This window comes from Uloborus diversus, chromosome 1, assembly GCF_026930045.1.
Source record: "Uloborus diversus isolate 005 chromosome 1, Udiv.v.3.1, whole genome shotgun sequence".
Lineage (NCBI taxonomy): Eukaryota > Metazoa > Arthropoda > Arachnida > Araneae > Uloboridae > Uloborus > Uloborus diversus.
Genome location: NC_072731.1, coordinates 39,578,391 through 39,596,666, shown reverse-complemented (window position 1 = coordinate 39,596,666; position 18,276 = coordinate 39,578,391). Strand labels below are relative to the sequence as shown.

The following is an 18,276-nucleotide window of genomic DNA, read 5'->3' as shown; positions in this document are numbered from 1 at the left end:
GAAATTGAACTTTGATGTTATTAATGATTAAATAACCTTTTCGAAAAATTCGGGACACCGCTTCAAAAATCGGGATTGATAGCAACTGTAAACTCCTTCCAATTTAATTTTCGTGAAAGAATAACATGAGAAAAGTATAAAACACATACTTATTATGTCAATTCTTTCTTTAAACACATCAATCAATCAATTTTATCATTTTACCATTTAATTATTAATTTTAAAGTTAGAAAAATGAAGGGACAAAACCCTTTACTTTTGAAAGTGGGGGGACAGTTGCCGCCCTTGAGCTACCGATTTGAAAATGTTGAATCTAGATCTTTCTGGAGAAGCTTGGATGAAAGATTGAGTTGTAAAGTTTCAGTTGGCTAACCACTATATAACTCCCCTTGTTATTGCATGTGTCCCCCTTGTTATTTATCATTTAATTAGTCAATGGTGATCAAGGGAGAGGTGATATTGTAAGCAAGGGAATTGCAACAAAGCAAATGATAAGCCAAATGTGAGTTTGGACACTATTTATTCCAGGCCCCACAATGTATGCCCGTAAAAAATTTTAGGTCCAGAGATTTTCTCTTTAGAATCTTGATCTGTAGGTGTTCTAATGTGAGAATATCTTGGGTAGACATGTTGAATCCTGCGCGAAATAATTTTACAGGCCATCAAAGATAGCGGCCATTTTGGTTCACTTGCTCATTACGTTTTTCGCAACGTGCGTACCTATAAATTTATTTTTAGTTTTGAACTGAAATTTTTGGGCCTTAGAAAGTTAATTAATGTAATAGTTATGTCATAAAAACCGCTTTTCTACAATTTTTACGTGAGGTATCTCTAACGTTTTTTTGTTTAACATTCTGGTTACTTAAAAGTGTGCAAAAATTAATAACTCTTAATAAAACCAAACGATTTTAAAGTGTAAAACCTTTTATGTAAAACAATATTTTTCAAGGTCACCAGCGTAGCCAGCATTATCTTCTGTAGGGGTTTTTTTGGTCAAAAATACCTTCTAAAGGGGGGTTTTTTTGATTTAAAAAAAACCTTCTGAATGGATTTTTTCGATCAAAAATACCTTCTGAAGGGGATTCTTTGATTGAAAATACCTTCTGAAGGAGATTTTTTGATCAAAACAGCCCTTTCATATGCATAAGCTACTGTATTAAAATTTGCATTCATGTTAAAACCAGTGGCTATAGGGATTCCCCCCCCCCCTCGGTCCACGCTGTTCAAGGTATTGTATTGGTCAAGGTTGTATTGTCTGCTATCAAAGTAATTGTTTTCGAGTAAAAATGTTCCACAGTTCCAAAAACTTTTTGTTTCATGTTTTTCTGTGACAGTAACTATTTTAGCAATGGCTGATATTTCTATTCTGAGTTCAGAAAGTTTTGGTAGGCAATTGAAGACATCTTGAAGACAGTTTTAACAAACGAATATGTAGTTTGTCAAAAGGAATCAAGAGAAAAATTATGTTCTTCGACCAAAAACGAGTTCGGGAAGCTGCTGAAATACGCAAAGACGCAATATTGAAAAACGCGGCAAGAAAATATAGTGTGTCATTGCAGCAACTAGTGCTATAAGAAATACACAAAAGGAAAAACGCTAAAAAAAATGGTAGAAAAAATGCACAGACAAGTTATTTTGAAAGTGAAAACAATATTTTAGGAAAATCAGAAAGTACTGAAGGAGGTCCAAATCAAGACGAAGTTTTTGACAGAGTAGCAGATCTTAACCAGCGATATGAATGTTTCTGCTGCGAATTCATATGCACATCCAAACTGTATAAGTTCGTATATTCGAAAGTATGAGCGAGAAACCAATACACAGTCTGCGCAACATCTATCCTCAAAATTTGAACTGTTTAAAAAGGCAAATGAAATATTAAAGTCTCTGTTAAATGCTGGGCATGGATTTATTCTTTCAGAAATAAAAGAGTTTATGCTTAATGCTCAATGTAGATGAAAATGCATTGGTTTTTATAAATGAAACAAAACTATTTCTCGTAACAACGTATAATGAAAGGATTCTTTTCTGTGCTTCCAAAAGAAAGAATGACCCTTTGTTGGTTTTTTTTAGTCATTTATCTCCAAAAGTACTTGCTGCTGCTTTTAGCTCACAAGAGGCTGTGAAGACTGCAGAAAATCATTGATAATCTTGAGAAAATCATTATAAGATGTTGATTTTAGACTACAAGAGAAGTTCTGCTAAGCGAGTAAAGACGGTTCAGGATGCTCTTGGCTCAATGGATGAGGGAAAAAGTCAAATAATGATTCAATCGCTACGCACAAATATTGAAAGCTTGAAAACAGAGATTGAGTTTTTGTTAAAGGATGTAGTGACAAATCAGAACTGTGCAAGTGTTGGGAAATGTTTCGTTCACTGGTATCACTTGTAAAACACTTGATTATTGCTGATCGCGAAGAAAATTACAAATTATACGTTCAAACTGTTGAATTACTGTTTCCAGTCTTTCGTGTATTTGATTGCATCATTTATCTACTATATGAAACATGGTACGTAGAGAGGATAAGGGCGCTAGAAAATGAGTGTCCCTACCTGTAAGAAAAATTCATTCAAGGTAAATTTGTTGTTAAAATTCAATGCTGTGAAGCCAGAGATGAAATTGGAACAAACGATTCAACGGTCACAGAAAAGTGCCGGAGAAATTGCAGAGCAGACGAGAAAAAGTATGTTGCCGAGTGGCATTTAGAGTATCATGAAATTTTAATGATATGCAATGTGTTTCGTGGTCTTACTAGCTCTCATTTAATGGATCACTGTGAGAGTGTCCCGCATCCTTATTTTTATAGGCAATCGTAGCCAGTATTTTGATGAAAATTTCAAAAGACTTGTTGATTTTATCCATCAACATGTAAATCCCTATGATATTTCAGAAACAGAGCAGCTTTACAGCTTTCTCACTAAACAACTTGTGAATGGTAGTGTCAAGATTCGCCTTCTCAGCATCATGAATCATTGATCAGAACAGTACCGCCAGTTTAGACTGGATACATTTTGTTTAAAAAATTGTCTGATTTACTTTCCAAAGTCAACCTACCATGCTTTGAGGCACACAGTTCTTCATAAAATATCACTTCTAAGCTAGTGGGGAAGAATCAACTTTAACAAGGATACAGAGACATGGAAATAGTGAAAGAAAGGGGAGAATGCATTAAAAATATTTTAGCTCATGACTTGTTTCCAACGAGCACATTATGTGATGGTCAGGGGCGTGCACAGAAAATTTGGGGCCCGTCACAAATGCCCACAAATGTTTCGGCTGCCCTTCCATATTGTTTAAGCACATATTTCATCCCTAGTTTTAAAAATAATAGGCCCCCTTCAGGCTCAGGCCAGGGCAAACAGGTTTCTCTTATCCCCCCCCCCCTCCCGTGCACGCCCCTGGCGGTGGTGATTCACCTACCAAGCTAGATTGCAGAAATATCCATTCCCAGAATATTTTTTATTTAGCAAAGTATCCCCAATAAAAACTGCCCTCGTTATATATTTCATGTCACAAGTCCGCCAAATAAAGAAAACTTTTGGCGAAGTTATCATAAATGTTCTGCACGGATTCATTCCTGTATGCTCTTTTCATGAACTTCATCCTGTGTTCGATAGTTATTTGCAGCATGTTGTGAAATAATTCGAAAAGATGAGAAGAGAATCAACTAAGGGCAGAACAAACATTGCTGTAATTGACAGAAAAACACAAATACCTATGCAGGTAGAAAAATTCTGGTCTTCAGTATCAAATAAGGAAAATTTACAGTAACTAGCACGCAAGGAAATAGAAGAAATGTCAGAAATGCTACATTTTCAGCTATTGCTAGTGGTTTAACAGTTAATGAAGAAGCAATCTGCAATACTTTTCATAGGAGATTTGAGACACATCATTGAAGAGCTTAATTAGAATATTTCAAGAGAAGATGCAGATGTACAAATTTTTCCACACATAGACTGGGCTGATAAAAATTGCTCAAAAAGAGTGACTGCGGCATCAAATGATACAGACGTGCGTCGTAGTGCAATAACATGCAATGCAAAAACATATCGTAACCTTTTTTAAAAGTAACTAATCTTGTATTTTTCGTTTATTGTGTTGTTGAAGAAACATGTATGTGATAAACAGGAGTTTAAAATGAGCATTTTGGATTATTTATTAATTTTTGTACCCTTTTTAGTAACTAGAATATTCAACAACAAATGTCGGAGATATCTCCACGTAAAATTGAAGAAACAGCTAGACCAGATTTTATGACATAATTAATACATTAATTGACTTCCTTAACTCCAAAAACTACAGTTCAAAACTAAAAATAAATTTGTAGGTATGCCCGTTGCGAAAAACGTAATGAGCAAGTGAACCAAAATGGCCGCTATCTTTGATGGCCTGTAAAATTATTTCGCGCAGGATTCAGCATGTCTACCCAAGATATTCTCACATTAGAACACCTACAGATCAAGATTCTAAAGAGAAAATCTCTGGACCTAAAAATTTTTACGGGACTACATTGTGGGGCCAGGACTAATTGTTGCTCTTAGAGTAACTAAATACTCAGTAAAAGACCAATCAGAAAATGTAAGTGTAATTATTATTATTTTTTTTTTTAATAAAGCAGCAGAACAGCACTTCAGAGAACAACAAGAATATATTCTGGGGAAAATGATAGGGTAAAAAACAGGAACCTAAGTCTAATCCAGTTCTTTAAAAAAATCATATGACAATATGCTAAAAAGTTTTTAAGAAAAGTATTTCAAAGACTCTGACCACGATAGAGGATGGGTAATAGAAATTAGGACTTATAGGTATGACTGGTATTGACGAAGGTTAAGCATTAATAGAGGTTAATACAAATACAAATACAAAAGTGACGACCAGCAACAGGCTCTGGGCCCAGCTAGACTGGTCCTAGTCAATTTACAATCCCCAGTGAAGATCAATGGCCCTCTTAAAACTGTCTACTCCTTTGCTCATTACCACCTCTTCCGGTAAGCTGTTCCAAGGTTCCACTACCCTACTAAAATAATAATTTTTCCTAATATCCATGTTAGCCTGAGATTTAAATAGCTTAAAACAATGACCCCTTGTCCTGTTTTCAGTGCTAAACTTAAGCCCCATAACATCTTTCGTTTTAATAAATTTAAACAGCTGAATCATGTCCCCTCGGTCTCTTCTTTGCTCAAGACTACATTTTTAGCCTTCTAAGCCTGGAATCATAATCTAAGTGGGAAAGTCCACTTATTAGCTTTGTAGCCTGCCTTTGAACCCTTTCCAATACATTAATGTCTTTCTTAAGATAAGGAGACCAAAACTGAACAGCATACTCCAAATGGGGTCTTACCAAACTTCTATATAAGGGCAGAAGAACTTCTTTAGATTTATTTGAAATAGATCTATTGATAAACCCAAGCATCTTATTGGCTTTGTTGCTAGCAATGCTGCACTGTTGGCTAAACTTTAAATCCTGACTTATTAGGACCCCCAGATCAGTAACTTTGTCTGCCTGACTAATGACTGAACCTTGCAAATAATAACTTGTACACTTATTTCCATGCCCTAAATGTAGCACTTGACATTTCCCAACATTAACAGCCATACCCCATTTATCAGCCCACTCCGTAATATGATCTAGATCCTCTTGCAGCTGATTTACTTGTTCTTCGTTTTCTACAGTCCCCATAACTTTGACATCATCAGCAAAATAATTCATGTTCCCAGAAATATTTTTGTGAATATCGTTCATAAAGACAATGAACAAAACAGGCCCTAACACTGATCCTTGAATAACCCCGCTTAAGACCTCACTTCAATTAGAATAATTTCCCCTTACAACTACTCTTTGTTTCCTTCTGGTCAGCCAATTTTTTACCCAAATGAAAGTTTTCCCTCCTATTCCTATATCAGCTAATTTGCTAAGTAGAGCAACATGCGGTACCTTATCGAAAGCTTTTTGAAAATCAATGTAAACAACATCTACAGGCTTCTTATTGTCCAAAGCCATGGTAACACTGTCATAGAAATGTAATAAATTAGTTGCACAAGATTTACCTTTCCTAAAACCGTACTGAAAACTAGTCAATAGATTATTAGTCTCTAGAAAATTTACTATCTTAATTTTCATCAATGTTTCAAAAATTTTGCAAACCACCGAAGTTAGACTCACAGGTCTATAATTTCCCGCACTCCCTTTAGACCCTTTCTTGAAGAGCGGTGTAATGTTAGCCAGCTTCCAGTCCTCTGGCACTGTCCCGAATTATAAGAAGCATTGAAAATGTTTGCGATTACATCTGCTAATTCCTCTGCACATTCAACTAAAATTTTCGGATAAATATTATCTGGCCCCGGAGCCTTAATCTCTTTAATTTTTTTCAAATGAAGTAAAACGTCGTCCCTGGAAAATACAAAGTCCTCAAGCTGTACTATAGCTTGTGTCTTGTTGGTGTCAACTGTTGAGATACAGTTATCGTTAAAAACACTCGAAAAAAAGTTATTAAGAACATTAGCAATATCACCATCGTCCTGAATTAAAATTCCGTGCTCATCAACCAGTGACCCAATATGACTATTTCGAACTTTCCCCAAATTAGCGTATGCAAAAAACCTCTTGGGATTCCTGTTTATGTTATCTGCCAGTCTTTGCTCCAACTCTCTTTTCTGAATCCGTACGAAATACTTAAATTTACGCCTTGCCTTACAATATTGGAGCCTGTCTGCACTGTGACCTGTTTCTCTAAACCTATGAAAAGCAGCTTGCTTGTAATTTAGAGCGTCTTTAGTTTCCCTGGAGAACCACATTGGCCAAATTTTAGTGCAGACACCCTTTCTCCTAAAAGGAACATGATCCCTAACCGTATTCGCTAGATTTTCCTTAAACTCTGCCCACTGAAGATTCACATCGCTATTGTCCAATCCAGAAGAAAAAACTGCTTTCAAACTCTGCCGAAGTGCCACAAAGTCAGTATTTCTGAAATTGGGCACAAACCTAAAATTCTCTACTTTGTGCATATCAAATTTAATCCCAAACCTAATACTGTTGTGGTCACTATCTCCAATGTGTTCCCCTACACATAACCCCTGAACAGAGCCTCCCATGTCGCAGAAAACTAGATCTAAAATCGCGTCCTGTTGAGTACCCTGAGTTACAATTTGATCTAAGAAACAGTCACCAATTACTTTCAAAAAATCCTCTTCTCTGCTATTACTATGGTAAAAATTATTTCAATCAATTCCTGGAAAATTAAAATCTCCCATTATGATGACTGACCCCTTGCTAGAAATGTCACTAATAATACTAAACATCTGTTCATCACTTTCGGTAGCCCATGTCTCAGTAACTCCAATAATATCCAACCTCTCGTCTATAATTATGCTTTTCAATTCTTCCATCTTGTTCCTAATACTACGAGCATTTGTATAAAAAACCTTAAGTAAGCCCATCTTACTTTTATTTAATGCTTCACGATTGTTTGAATCCCAAGTGGTAAAATCTTTTCTCTTATTAGCCACCCTATTTCCGTTTCTACTAAAATCCCGATAGTTAGTACCCTTTCGAATTTTGCTCCTTAAACCATGCCCCCCATTCCAACTTAGTTTTTTAATTCTGAAGCCTCTAAAACCAAACCACTAACCATTTTGACCCCTGTAGAGCTCAGATGTAGGCTATCCCTAGCAATTCAATCTCGTTTACATCTACTCCACACATCAATAAACCTGATACTACACTTAACGCAAACTTCCTTGAGTACCAGGTTCATACACCTAGCCCGCTGGTTTAACCAACTCCTATGCACTCCATACCTGGGAAGCAAACCAACCACTTGGACATTTGCCGAACAGTTGGTTGCTTTGTCCAACAGGGAATCCCATTCCTTTGTAAACTCATCGTTGTTACTATGGCCTACATCGTTAGTTCCCACCCACAAAGTAACTACATCCTCTTTATTAAATACCCCCTTCTTTTCAGAAACCCTATTTACATCTCTCACCCGAGCCCCTGGCAAACAACATCTAGCCACCTTACGTCTAACTCTGCCTATTGAGTTTCCCACCTCACGCACCATTGAATCTCCCAAAATTATACCCTTTGTTTCCCAGTCAGTCGCCTCAGCAATAACTTTCCCTTTTACCTCTGGAATTTTCCCACTATCTAACACACAGTTAATTCCCACATCCTTTTTACTAACTTCCTCCTTTAATTCTGGAATATTCCCACTATCTAACACACAGCTAATGCCCACCTCCTTTTTGCTAACTTCCCCTTTTCCCTCTGGAGTGTTTACCCCATCTACACGCCTACAGCCTAATACTAACTCACCCTCCAAAGTAAGCACCCTAACTCTGATTTCTGAGAGTTCAACACAATTTGTGCAAATGAAATCCTTCTCAGACTCATCCTTCCCCTTAAACAAGCAGAACATCTGACATAGGTCACAAGAAATCTACTTGTCCCCTTTACCACTTTTAACCTCCTTCATTATGCATATAACTCCCATTCTAGCTCAAAATGGTACACTTAAAAAGTCAATACAAAAATACAAAATTGGAGAAATAATGCTAATTATTAGAATTAGAAAGCATTGGAAGTAAAAGATACAAATATTACTAAATCCTAAGACAAGCAGTAAATTAAAATAAACAAGTTACACCCTAAACAGAGCAGTCAGGCTTAACAAGAAATCAGCACAATTTAGGCTTAGCTACACAGAATAGAAAAACACTTTAAGAAAGCAAGTAAATCAAAAATAAAACTTAAAAGCACAAGAATACTTAATTATATGATAAAATACAATAAAAATACTGAAACTAAAGTAGTAAAATAAACAATTACAGTAAAAAATCACTTATCTCAGGAGCAGCAAAAACACTCCCCAGCAACTGTAGCACCCTCTAGCGGCGACTCGCGAAGTATTTACAAGTAAATTGTTTTCTGAAATGGGTTCACTAATTAAAGACTAAATAAAAGACCATGCAGAAAATCCTTATATATTATTTCTGTAGCCTGTTTTTGGTTTCAACGCCAAATTTCCCTCAATTCTTGATCGATTTCTTTGATTTACGGCTAATTTTATAGCTTATGGTGCTGGCTACTGACGAAAAATAGACCCAAGGTCTAAAAATTGTTTCTTTTAGCCGAAAAACCTGTTTTAAAGAACCAGAATGAGGTTTTCGGTCAAACTTATAACTTTGATTTGCGCTATGACCGACAGAGCTGAGTAGCTTGATCGGCAGAGCGTTCTCTTCGTAACCAGGAGATTACGTGTTCGGGCCCACGTCCGGACACTCTGCAACAAAAAAATTAGAGAAATATCGCGCATTACATGAACACTGAATTAAATGAATAACAACAATGAGGGAATAGAATAAATGAGAAGGAAATGCTCCTTGCTGATATGAAAACATTCATTGATTTTGTGCTAAATTGCACGTGTTTTTTTTTTTTTTTTTTTGAAGCTTTGGCTCTGGAAAGAAAATTAAAGCATAATGTAAGCGAAAATATAAGTAACAGGTTTAAGATTTCAGACTACAATAGAATTGTTTTTTGTTCAGAAAAAAAATAATAAATCGTATATTGAAATATATATTCTTCTAATGAGTTTTTGACTCTTTGTGCAAATAAATAAAATACTACCTCAATTTGAAGGGTAAAATATATATTTTTTCTTCTTTTTGCTAAAAAACAAATAGCTTATCACATTTTTACTACATTCGAAAAGCTACGCTTAAAAAAAGAGCATAGTTCAATTTATTTTGTATTTTAACCGTGCTGTTAAATGATGAACACGTGCTGCCATCTAAGTTATAACGGTTTAAGCAGCCTGCGATAACAAATTGTAAAAATTTTCAAAAATAAAAACATTTTTCTTCAATATCTTATCTTATATATTAATCCCCTCTCATTTTAAAACTTATCAAGCTGGCCAATGACGAAAAAAAGACTTACGGTCGAAAATTCAAGTTTTCGAAATCGCCTCTTGCTGTTTCAAAACCTTGATGCTGCCTGTAGTTCTTATGCATTTTTTAAAGCAAAGTTCTAATGCAGTTTTCCATTTTTTACGTCGCTTTCGGCAAAAAAAAAAAAAAAAAAAAAAACAGCCTTTGTGTGTGTTCATATTTTAATAAAGCTTAACAGCACTGGACTTAGTTGTTCGGTTTAATTGATAAGTTTTTTTCGGTAGAGCGTTCGGCTATAAACTATCTGAACTTCGGGCAAGCTTGGGCTGTCCGACATAATATCAAATTTATATTAGTATTACGCATTACATGTGCTCATAACATACACACCTAATAAAATAAATGCAGTGGGAATGCTACTTGGTGTTTCGACTCCTTTATGCAGGCTACAGTTATCATTCGGATAAGTTGATTGTTAATCGAACTGTGTTCTTTGACTACATCCAGACCACTCAACATACTGTAAGCATAAAAAAGTATAAGATTTACCTAAAGAAATCCTTTTTGTGCAGAAAAACATTTTTATTGTATGCTAAAATGTAGATGTTTCTAATAGCAGTGTTCGACCTTTTGTGCAAATGAAAAAATACTACACCCGATTAAAACTACGAGTTTCACTCAGTAAACCCTTAATTTTTTATTCGCGCGAATACGATATAAAGCATTAAAAGTATTATCAACTTCATTAGCAAGAAATTATTTTCTACTCCTCCGCTTTCTGCTGAAAAAAAAATACATTTTGTCTACGTTCGAAAAATTACACTTAAGAACGGACTCAGTTCAACTGGTTTTGGTTTTGAATTTTAAGTGTTCCATTAAAAGAGAAACATGTGAGGGCATTTAAGATGTAACGGTTAAAGCAACCTTCTATGTGAAATAGTTCAATATTCAAAGATAAAAACACTTATTTTCAATCAAATGTTTGTTTCAATCGCTACGTGAGATCTTCGTCATTCTTTAATCAAATTCCATGCTTTTCGAATAATTTTAAATCGTATCATGCTGGTTAATGACAAAACATAGAAGCATGATCTTATTATTATTATCATTATTATTTTTTTTTTTGGCAAAAAGCTTTTTTACTGTTTTTTACTACACATTCCTTCAATGAATAGCTTTCGAAAAGGAAGGCGCAATTGCTAGGTTTGTTGGGGGTGTCGGGCTGTTAGTCAGAATGGCTCCAATTCGAATACGTGCCAATAAATATCTCTTTAATGTTTCTTTTTTTCCCGTCAGATGCTGACATGTGCAGGACTGTATTTGCCACAACCTGTTTTTTCACATGCACAATTATTGCTTTTTCACGAGTCACCACTCAGCCACACTTTTAATGACATTTATGTTTGCATTGAAAATATGTTCGATTAAAAGGGGAGCTATGATCAAATTATCACAACGTTGTATTTAACGAGGTTTTGTTACTGATGTCTTTAAATTATATGCCTTCTCTTCTGCGCTTACTTTTTTTCGGTTCTTCTTCATAATATTCTTCCTTTGAAATTCTTAAAAGAGCGAAATGCCTTATGAAACGATTTGAAGCACAGTGCGGAGTTCCGCACGGGTCGACTAGTGTAGATGTAAATGAAAAAAATATGATTATTTATTGCATTTCCCAATGTCTTCTGTGAGAGAAAAACTTAAAAAAAAAAAATGAGAAACAACTTGCTGCAAGTTCAGTCAAACCAGATATTGATGGATTAATTTCTTAATAAATTAAACTTGTAATGAAATTTTATGCATATAAAATATAATTTAATACCATGGAATTATTACAGTCTCCAAAATATCCATCAGAATATTAAGGAAAAAGCATCTTATTAATCTCGATTAGATCATTTGTCTGTTTGAAAATACAATTTTATTTTAAAAGGTTTTATTTAAACTTTGTTGTTTTTTTTTTTTTTTTTTTTTTTTTTTTAATGCAGCAAGAATAAACTTTTTTCATTTTCTTTTCAGAGAGAAGGAAGTAGTTTGTGCATATATTTTTGAATGTTTTCTTAATGGTGCTGAAAGCTCAGAGAGTGATATAAGTCAGACAGAAAAATGCATATGCTGGCTCCTAGAAACCATAGGATGGATAAAAGTTTTAGAAGATTCAAAATCAAAGTATCAATTGATGACTACCAGTGATGTTAGTATTTTGTTTTATGTGTTCAAATTGAAAATTTCATTTACTTACAAAAATCCAGGAAATAAAAATTTTGAGATATTTATTTTCTAGCTGCGTTGCCCGACTTTACGTGGTCTACTTCTAAAAAAAGTGATATCAAGTGACACATGTTCACCACCCCGACTTCAATTAGAGAAAAAAATTCTATATGTATGAAATGCTTATGCGTGGTGCAAAACGAGCCTTTATTTCTTTCTCTCTGTTGGCAACAATCAGCTTCGTTTAAGTCCGATCGTTGTTTACAAGTGCTGCAAACTCACTTCTAGCTTTAGATGTAGTTCAAGTTCTAGCTTTTGAATTCTAGCGTTAGGGTTTTGATTCTAGAATGAATTTTCAATCACTTAAGTATAATTTGCAAAGAAGAGAGCAGTGGACTTGGTAGGCTTTAGATGAAAGATTTGAACTCAGATTGGTCTGAAATGCTGCCGATAGGCTTAGGCGCGCAAAAACGCATGCCACGAATTGCAAATCAAGTGAGTTCTGTAAGTGTTTCCAAACATATTTGCGGAATGATCATGCACGTTACTGGAGAAAAAAGTTGAACTAACACTGATAGTAATAAAACTGGAGAAAAATATTGTTGTATTTTTAAGAAATGCTAATATAACACTGATACTTATCCTCGAATACCACATATTTCATCCGATAGTAGTGTGCCTTTTAAATTCAAACGTAAACAATTTCCTGTTAGATTAGCCTTCCCAATGACAATAAATAATGCATAGGGTCACACTTTTGATAAAATTTGTTTAGATTTTACAAAACCATTTTTCAGTCATGGACATGTCATATGTAAGTCTTCTGTTGTATCTGAAAACCCAGAAATTTTCAATCATGTATGTAGAGAAGTATTATGATTTTTTTATATTTTTTTAAATCCTTTGCAAAGCCAAAAGTTTTTCTCCTTAACCATAGTGCTTACAAAAAATAAAGTTCCCTACTTACCAGGCTGCAGAGTCGATGGAAAAATGTCTTACTCTGACTCAAAGATTTTTAGAGACTCTGACTCCTTTACCCAAAATTAGTCTGACTCCGGCTGTGACTCCGCGATTATTGGCAGAGTACAGAATTTTGAGAGAAAATTACCAACTTCATCTCTTGAAATTTTAAACCTTTGACTATGACTGCAACTCCTTTACCAAAAAACCAGTCTGACTCCCTAGCCCTGTTACTAACTGCAACCTGTAAATACTGAAGTTTTTTTTTTTTTTTACAACCAATTTTTTGTATATATTATGTTATTCCACATAGACTAAATTAATTTATTGGACAATTCTCATTGCAAAACATGTCACTTAGTTTTGCAATGCATTGAAGTTAAGAACTGAACTACAATGACAAAGTAAAGCGACAAATTTAATCGTGAAGACTTGAAGAGCGAAACATTTCATATTTTTGCAATGGCATTGATGTTAATAACTGACCCACAGTGACAAAGTAAAGCGACAAATTGAATCGCGAAACCTGATATTACTGCTAATATGTTTTCACAAAATCAGGGGTAGAAGTAGTCCTATATATCCTATATTTCCTATATTTTCAAAAAAAGTATCAAAAGTGTCCTATATTTCCTATATTTTTGCCAATTGTCGTATATTTCCTATATTCCCATAGTTCGTTGTAAAGATTTATAGAAATTGACTATTGAAAAGCCTTGAGGTCACTTTATTTTCACTTTCTTCCACAACTTGACAAAAGATAATTGAAGACTGCTTTAAAACGAGATACATAATTATTTTTAAAAAAAAAAAAATTTCGTATGACTGCCGGCACTTGTCTGTTTAAATTTTGTTATAAGTGTAGAGTATTTTTGATAAAATTTAAAAGAAAACTTCAGTGATCCATATTTTATGACAAGCTCTCCAAACTATTGATAAAGCATTTTGTCAATGAATCTTCACTAACAACAAAATGTGGTGAAGATTCAGCCGTTATTAATACAAAAAAAGGTCTATTTAAAATATTTAAATGTATGTAATTGTGCAAAAAAAAAAAGGATTAATCTTAAAAATTTTTAGGAATGGTGATTTGATGTTACTTGGAAGTCAATTAATTCATTTGGAAAAATGCTATGCAATAATAAATATTGATCAGCTTTCTAATTGCAAATGCTTAGGATTTTTAGTAGTGCAAGTCATTTTGGCACCTTTCACAAGATGTAGAGTCAGTCAGAGATGTAGATGTCAGTTGAAAGAGGTTTCCCTCGCAAACAGAAAGATACTGACATAAGAAAGATCATCTTAAAGCATTGACGCTATTATAAGAATTTTAAGGTTAATTAAGATGCTGAAATTGGGAAAGCAACAGGTGTGTGCATTACCATGGAATAATTTCTATTTTGTCACAATTTATCTTGGTGCTAAATACAAAACTCAAAAAGCAATGGAAAAAATCTTATAGAGATGCATAACAATCAGAGGCAAAAGAAAAAGTTAGTGTACCTTTAAAAAAACAAAAAAACACATAGTTTATGAAACATGTCCTATATTTTTCTTGGAAAATGTCCTATATATTACAAGTTGACCACTCCTACCCCTGCAAAATCAGTTTGACCCTGTGCTGTATTTATAGTCATTAGAAAAACTAATCGAACAGAAAATTGTTTACGTTTGAATTTAAAAGGGCCTTACTATCGGATGAAATAAGTGGTATTTGAGGTATGATATGAGTATTAGTGTTATATAATAATCACTTTTTTTTTTGCTACAATAATATTTTTCTCCAGTTTTATAATTATCAGTCTTAGGTCAACTCTTTTTCTCCAGTAAAGTGCATGATTATTCCGTAAATGTGTTTGGAAACACTTGCGCAATTCTCTTGATTTGAAGTACACGGTGTTCATTGTGCACCTTAACCTATCGGCAGCATTTCTGACCGAACTGCGTTCAGATCTTTCATCTAAAGACTCCGTAGCCCATTGCTCTCTTCTTTGTAAATTATATTCAAGTGCTCTGAAGCCCAGTGGCCAGTGGCGGCGCGAGAGCAAAAGTAGACGTCAGCGATGCAGTTTTGCAAGGCCCTTTTAATCATAAATTTTCAGACAAATCGTTGAATTCATGGAATTAATTTTTGTACTAACTATTGGCACTTAGAGTTCCCAATTCACTTAATTGTTAGGACAAAAACTTTTCGTGACTAGTAACGCAATCGAAAAGTTTTTTTGGTGGTGTGGGGGGGGGGGGGGCGGCACATTGGAGGGGAAAAATAACCTGATAGAAAAAGGAATCCGGAGATCCTCCCTCGGAATTTTTTTTAAAATTTGTAGTTCAAAAACGCCATTTTAGGCTTTCTTTGCTGATGTTACGGCAAAAATTTAAAGAGGTCTCGGTAGAAATTTGTAGAAACTGAAGCCTTAAAAACGCAATTATACGCGATATTTATTGACTTTAGGATCAGAGACTGTCCCAGATCGATTCTTTTGTTCAAAAAAATAGGTCAAAATCGATCCCCTGCAAATTCTCGAAATTGAAATTTCAAAAACAGAATTTTAGAAAAACTTTGAAGATTTTAGGGGAAGGAAGGGAGTTTTTCCCTCGAAAAATTTTGAAAATTACAGTCCTAAAAACTTTAGCAATATTTTATATTCAGGAGCCAGTCCACTTAAACTTTTTGTTAATGTAGTTTAAAACCTAATTGCTAATGATATAAAAGAAAGGCGGTATGGGAACCCTTGCCCGAATATTTTCTGAAATTCAAGCCTTAAAAATGCAATTGCAAGGCCATATTTTGTGATATTAGGCTCGGTAACCTTTGAAGTTCAAGCTACAAAAACAGAATTTTAAGGGATTTTCGATGTTGTTTAGTATTTGGGGGCTTTAAGCTGGAAATATTGCAAAATTTAAGTTCTGGAAATGAAATTTCAGCATGGGCGGATTTATGGGGGGTCAGAGGGGGACAATGCCCCCCCCCCCAGTTTTGGGAGGACTTTATGTAGTAACAACACATCTTCCAAAAATTAAAAAAAATCATTTTTTCGTTTTTTAATAGTTCAGAAGAGCATGGGTGGATTTATAGGGGGGGGGGGGGCAAAGGGGACAATGCTCCCCAGTTTTGGGAGGAGTTTATATAGTACCAACTTATCTTCCAAAATCTTATAACAAAAAAAAATCATGATTTTTTCTTTTTTGAATAGGAAATTAAAGTTTATTTTTTCTTTTAAACTTAAAATAGCCGTTTCTTACAAAGTTTGAACAAAACTGTACAAGTATATAATCTACTACTCAATTTCAGAGGCTAGAAAGTGCAAATTATTGATAGGTTCTAAAATCCCTGAAAAGAATTGGCGCAGTATAGCCTACAAGGGCTCTTGAACCAAAAACCCAATGTAACCAACCAAACCTTGAAAATAATTAGACAAGTTCTGAAACTCCTAAGTAAAGTATGCTTCAATTTTATTTCTTATCAAGTGTATAAATTAAGAATTGTTCAAATGGGTAGTACGTTACTCTCTTGATACCTATTCCCTAAATCTGTGCACCATTTCTTTTAAAGTATTAATTTGCATCACAAAGCATTTTTAAAGCGTAAAACTTATAAAAAAATTATTTGCCTATTATTTCCAATTAACCCTTATAAGACTTCAAAATGCAGAATTTTATATCAATTTTAGATAATTTCCTCCGGGGGAGTACTCCCCCGTTCCCCCCTAAAAGCTGGAGATATTCTATATCCCACTTAAAAGGGAGCACTGCATTACTCTCTTAATACCAGCCCCCTCTCTTTTAAGGTCAATTTAAAAAGGACAGCATGATTACACACAGTAATGAAAACGACACATAAAAAAGTAAAGAATGACCTTACGCATCACAGAAAACAGACAAGAACATGGGAGGGGGGAGGGCAATTAAAAATATTGCTCCAAAAAAAATTAAAAAAATCCTGCCCCCCCAGGAACTCATTCCTAAATCCGCCTATGAATTTCAGATGCTCCATAATGCTTTCGGTGTGAGTGTGTATGGAGGGGTGTGTAGGGAGGTGGGGGAGGGGTGTGTGATCGGAGGAGCAGCATTTTGAATATTTTCTTATTTTTAGACAAACTTAGGAAACAAGAGAAAAAGAAAAGAAATAGTACGAGGGTGGAGAGAATAGAGTTAGCTGATCAATAAGCTGTAGCTACTGAATATTTTAAATTCAGGCCCCGACAGAATCGGGGCCCCGCATTTGCTAAGGCTGGCTCTATGCAGTCTTCGCTGCACGCACTATTTTGATTACTTTTGTGTTTGTTGCACTTAATAAGAGCTTCCATTGAAAACATGGAAATTTCTTAAAACTTTTGAGAATTTACTTCTGAGAATTTTGCGAGGCCCTATCTGTGCAAGGCCGTCGGCAGTCGCCGACGCCTAGCGCCGCCAATGCCAGTGGCTCAGTCAGTGGCGTAGCTAGACCCGACTTTCGGGGGGGGGTTACTTCTTTTATGTATAATATATATATATATATATAATATATATATATATATATATATATAATATATATATATATATATATATATATATATATATATATATATATATATATATATATATATATATATATAATATATATATATATATATATATATAATATATAATATATATATATATATATATATATATATATATATATATATATATATATATATATATATATATATATATATATATATGTATAATCGCTTGGAATTTTTCCTTTTCTTCTTTTTTTTTTCTTCTCTCATTTTTTTGAGACTAACTTTTCAGGGGGGGTTTTGTCCCCAACCCCCCCCCCCTTAGCTACGCCCCTGGGCTCAGTGATAGCGCTTCCCGCTTCCACGCTGCAGCCCAGGTTCAATTTCTGGGTTGGGCATGATTGATTCAGCCATTCATAACTTCAGTAAGTCGATAAAATGAGTACCAAGCATGCTTGGGAACAAAACCTTGGGGGCGACCTCTTAACCGGAACATCTGCCTAGCACCCCAGAGCCCTTGGTCAGAAAGAGTGAGATGGGTACAGTAGGCCTTGGCTCTCATGAGCTGTCGTGCCACTGGGTTTGGTTTTTTGACTCTTAAAAAACTCATTCTAACATTTTTTTACTAAATCACTGCTTTCAGAGATTGTCAAAAGTTGCTTGCTCTTTGCAACTGTTATACATTTTAAAACATATATACACACATATTTCGCCACTGAATGTAGTATAATTAAT

At 34.7% G+C, this 18,276-nt stretch overlaps 1 protein-coding gene across 1 annotated transcript in view; it reads left to right on the top strand.

Moving 5' to 3' along the window:
- The window catches only part of LOC129229454 (focadhesin-like), a gene marked incomplete in the record, with an annotated part of 113,314 nt that overhangs the window by 91,249 nt on the left and 3,789 nt on the right, over positions 1 to 18,276 (top strand). The window contains 1 exon segment of the mRNA XM_054863771.1: positions 11,906 to 12,080. Within this exon segment, the coding sequence (XP_054719746.1) occupies positions 11,906 to 12,080 (175 nt within the window).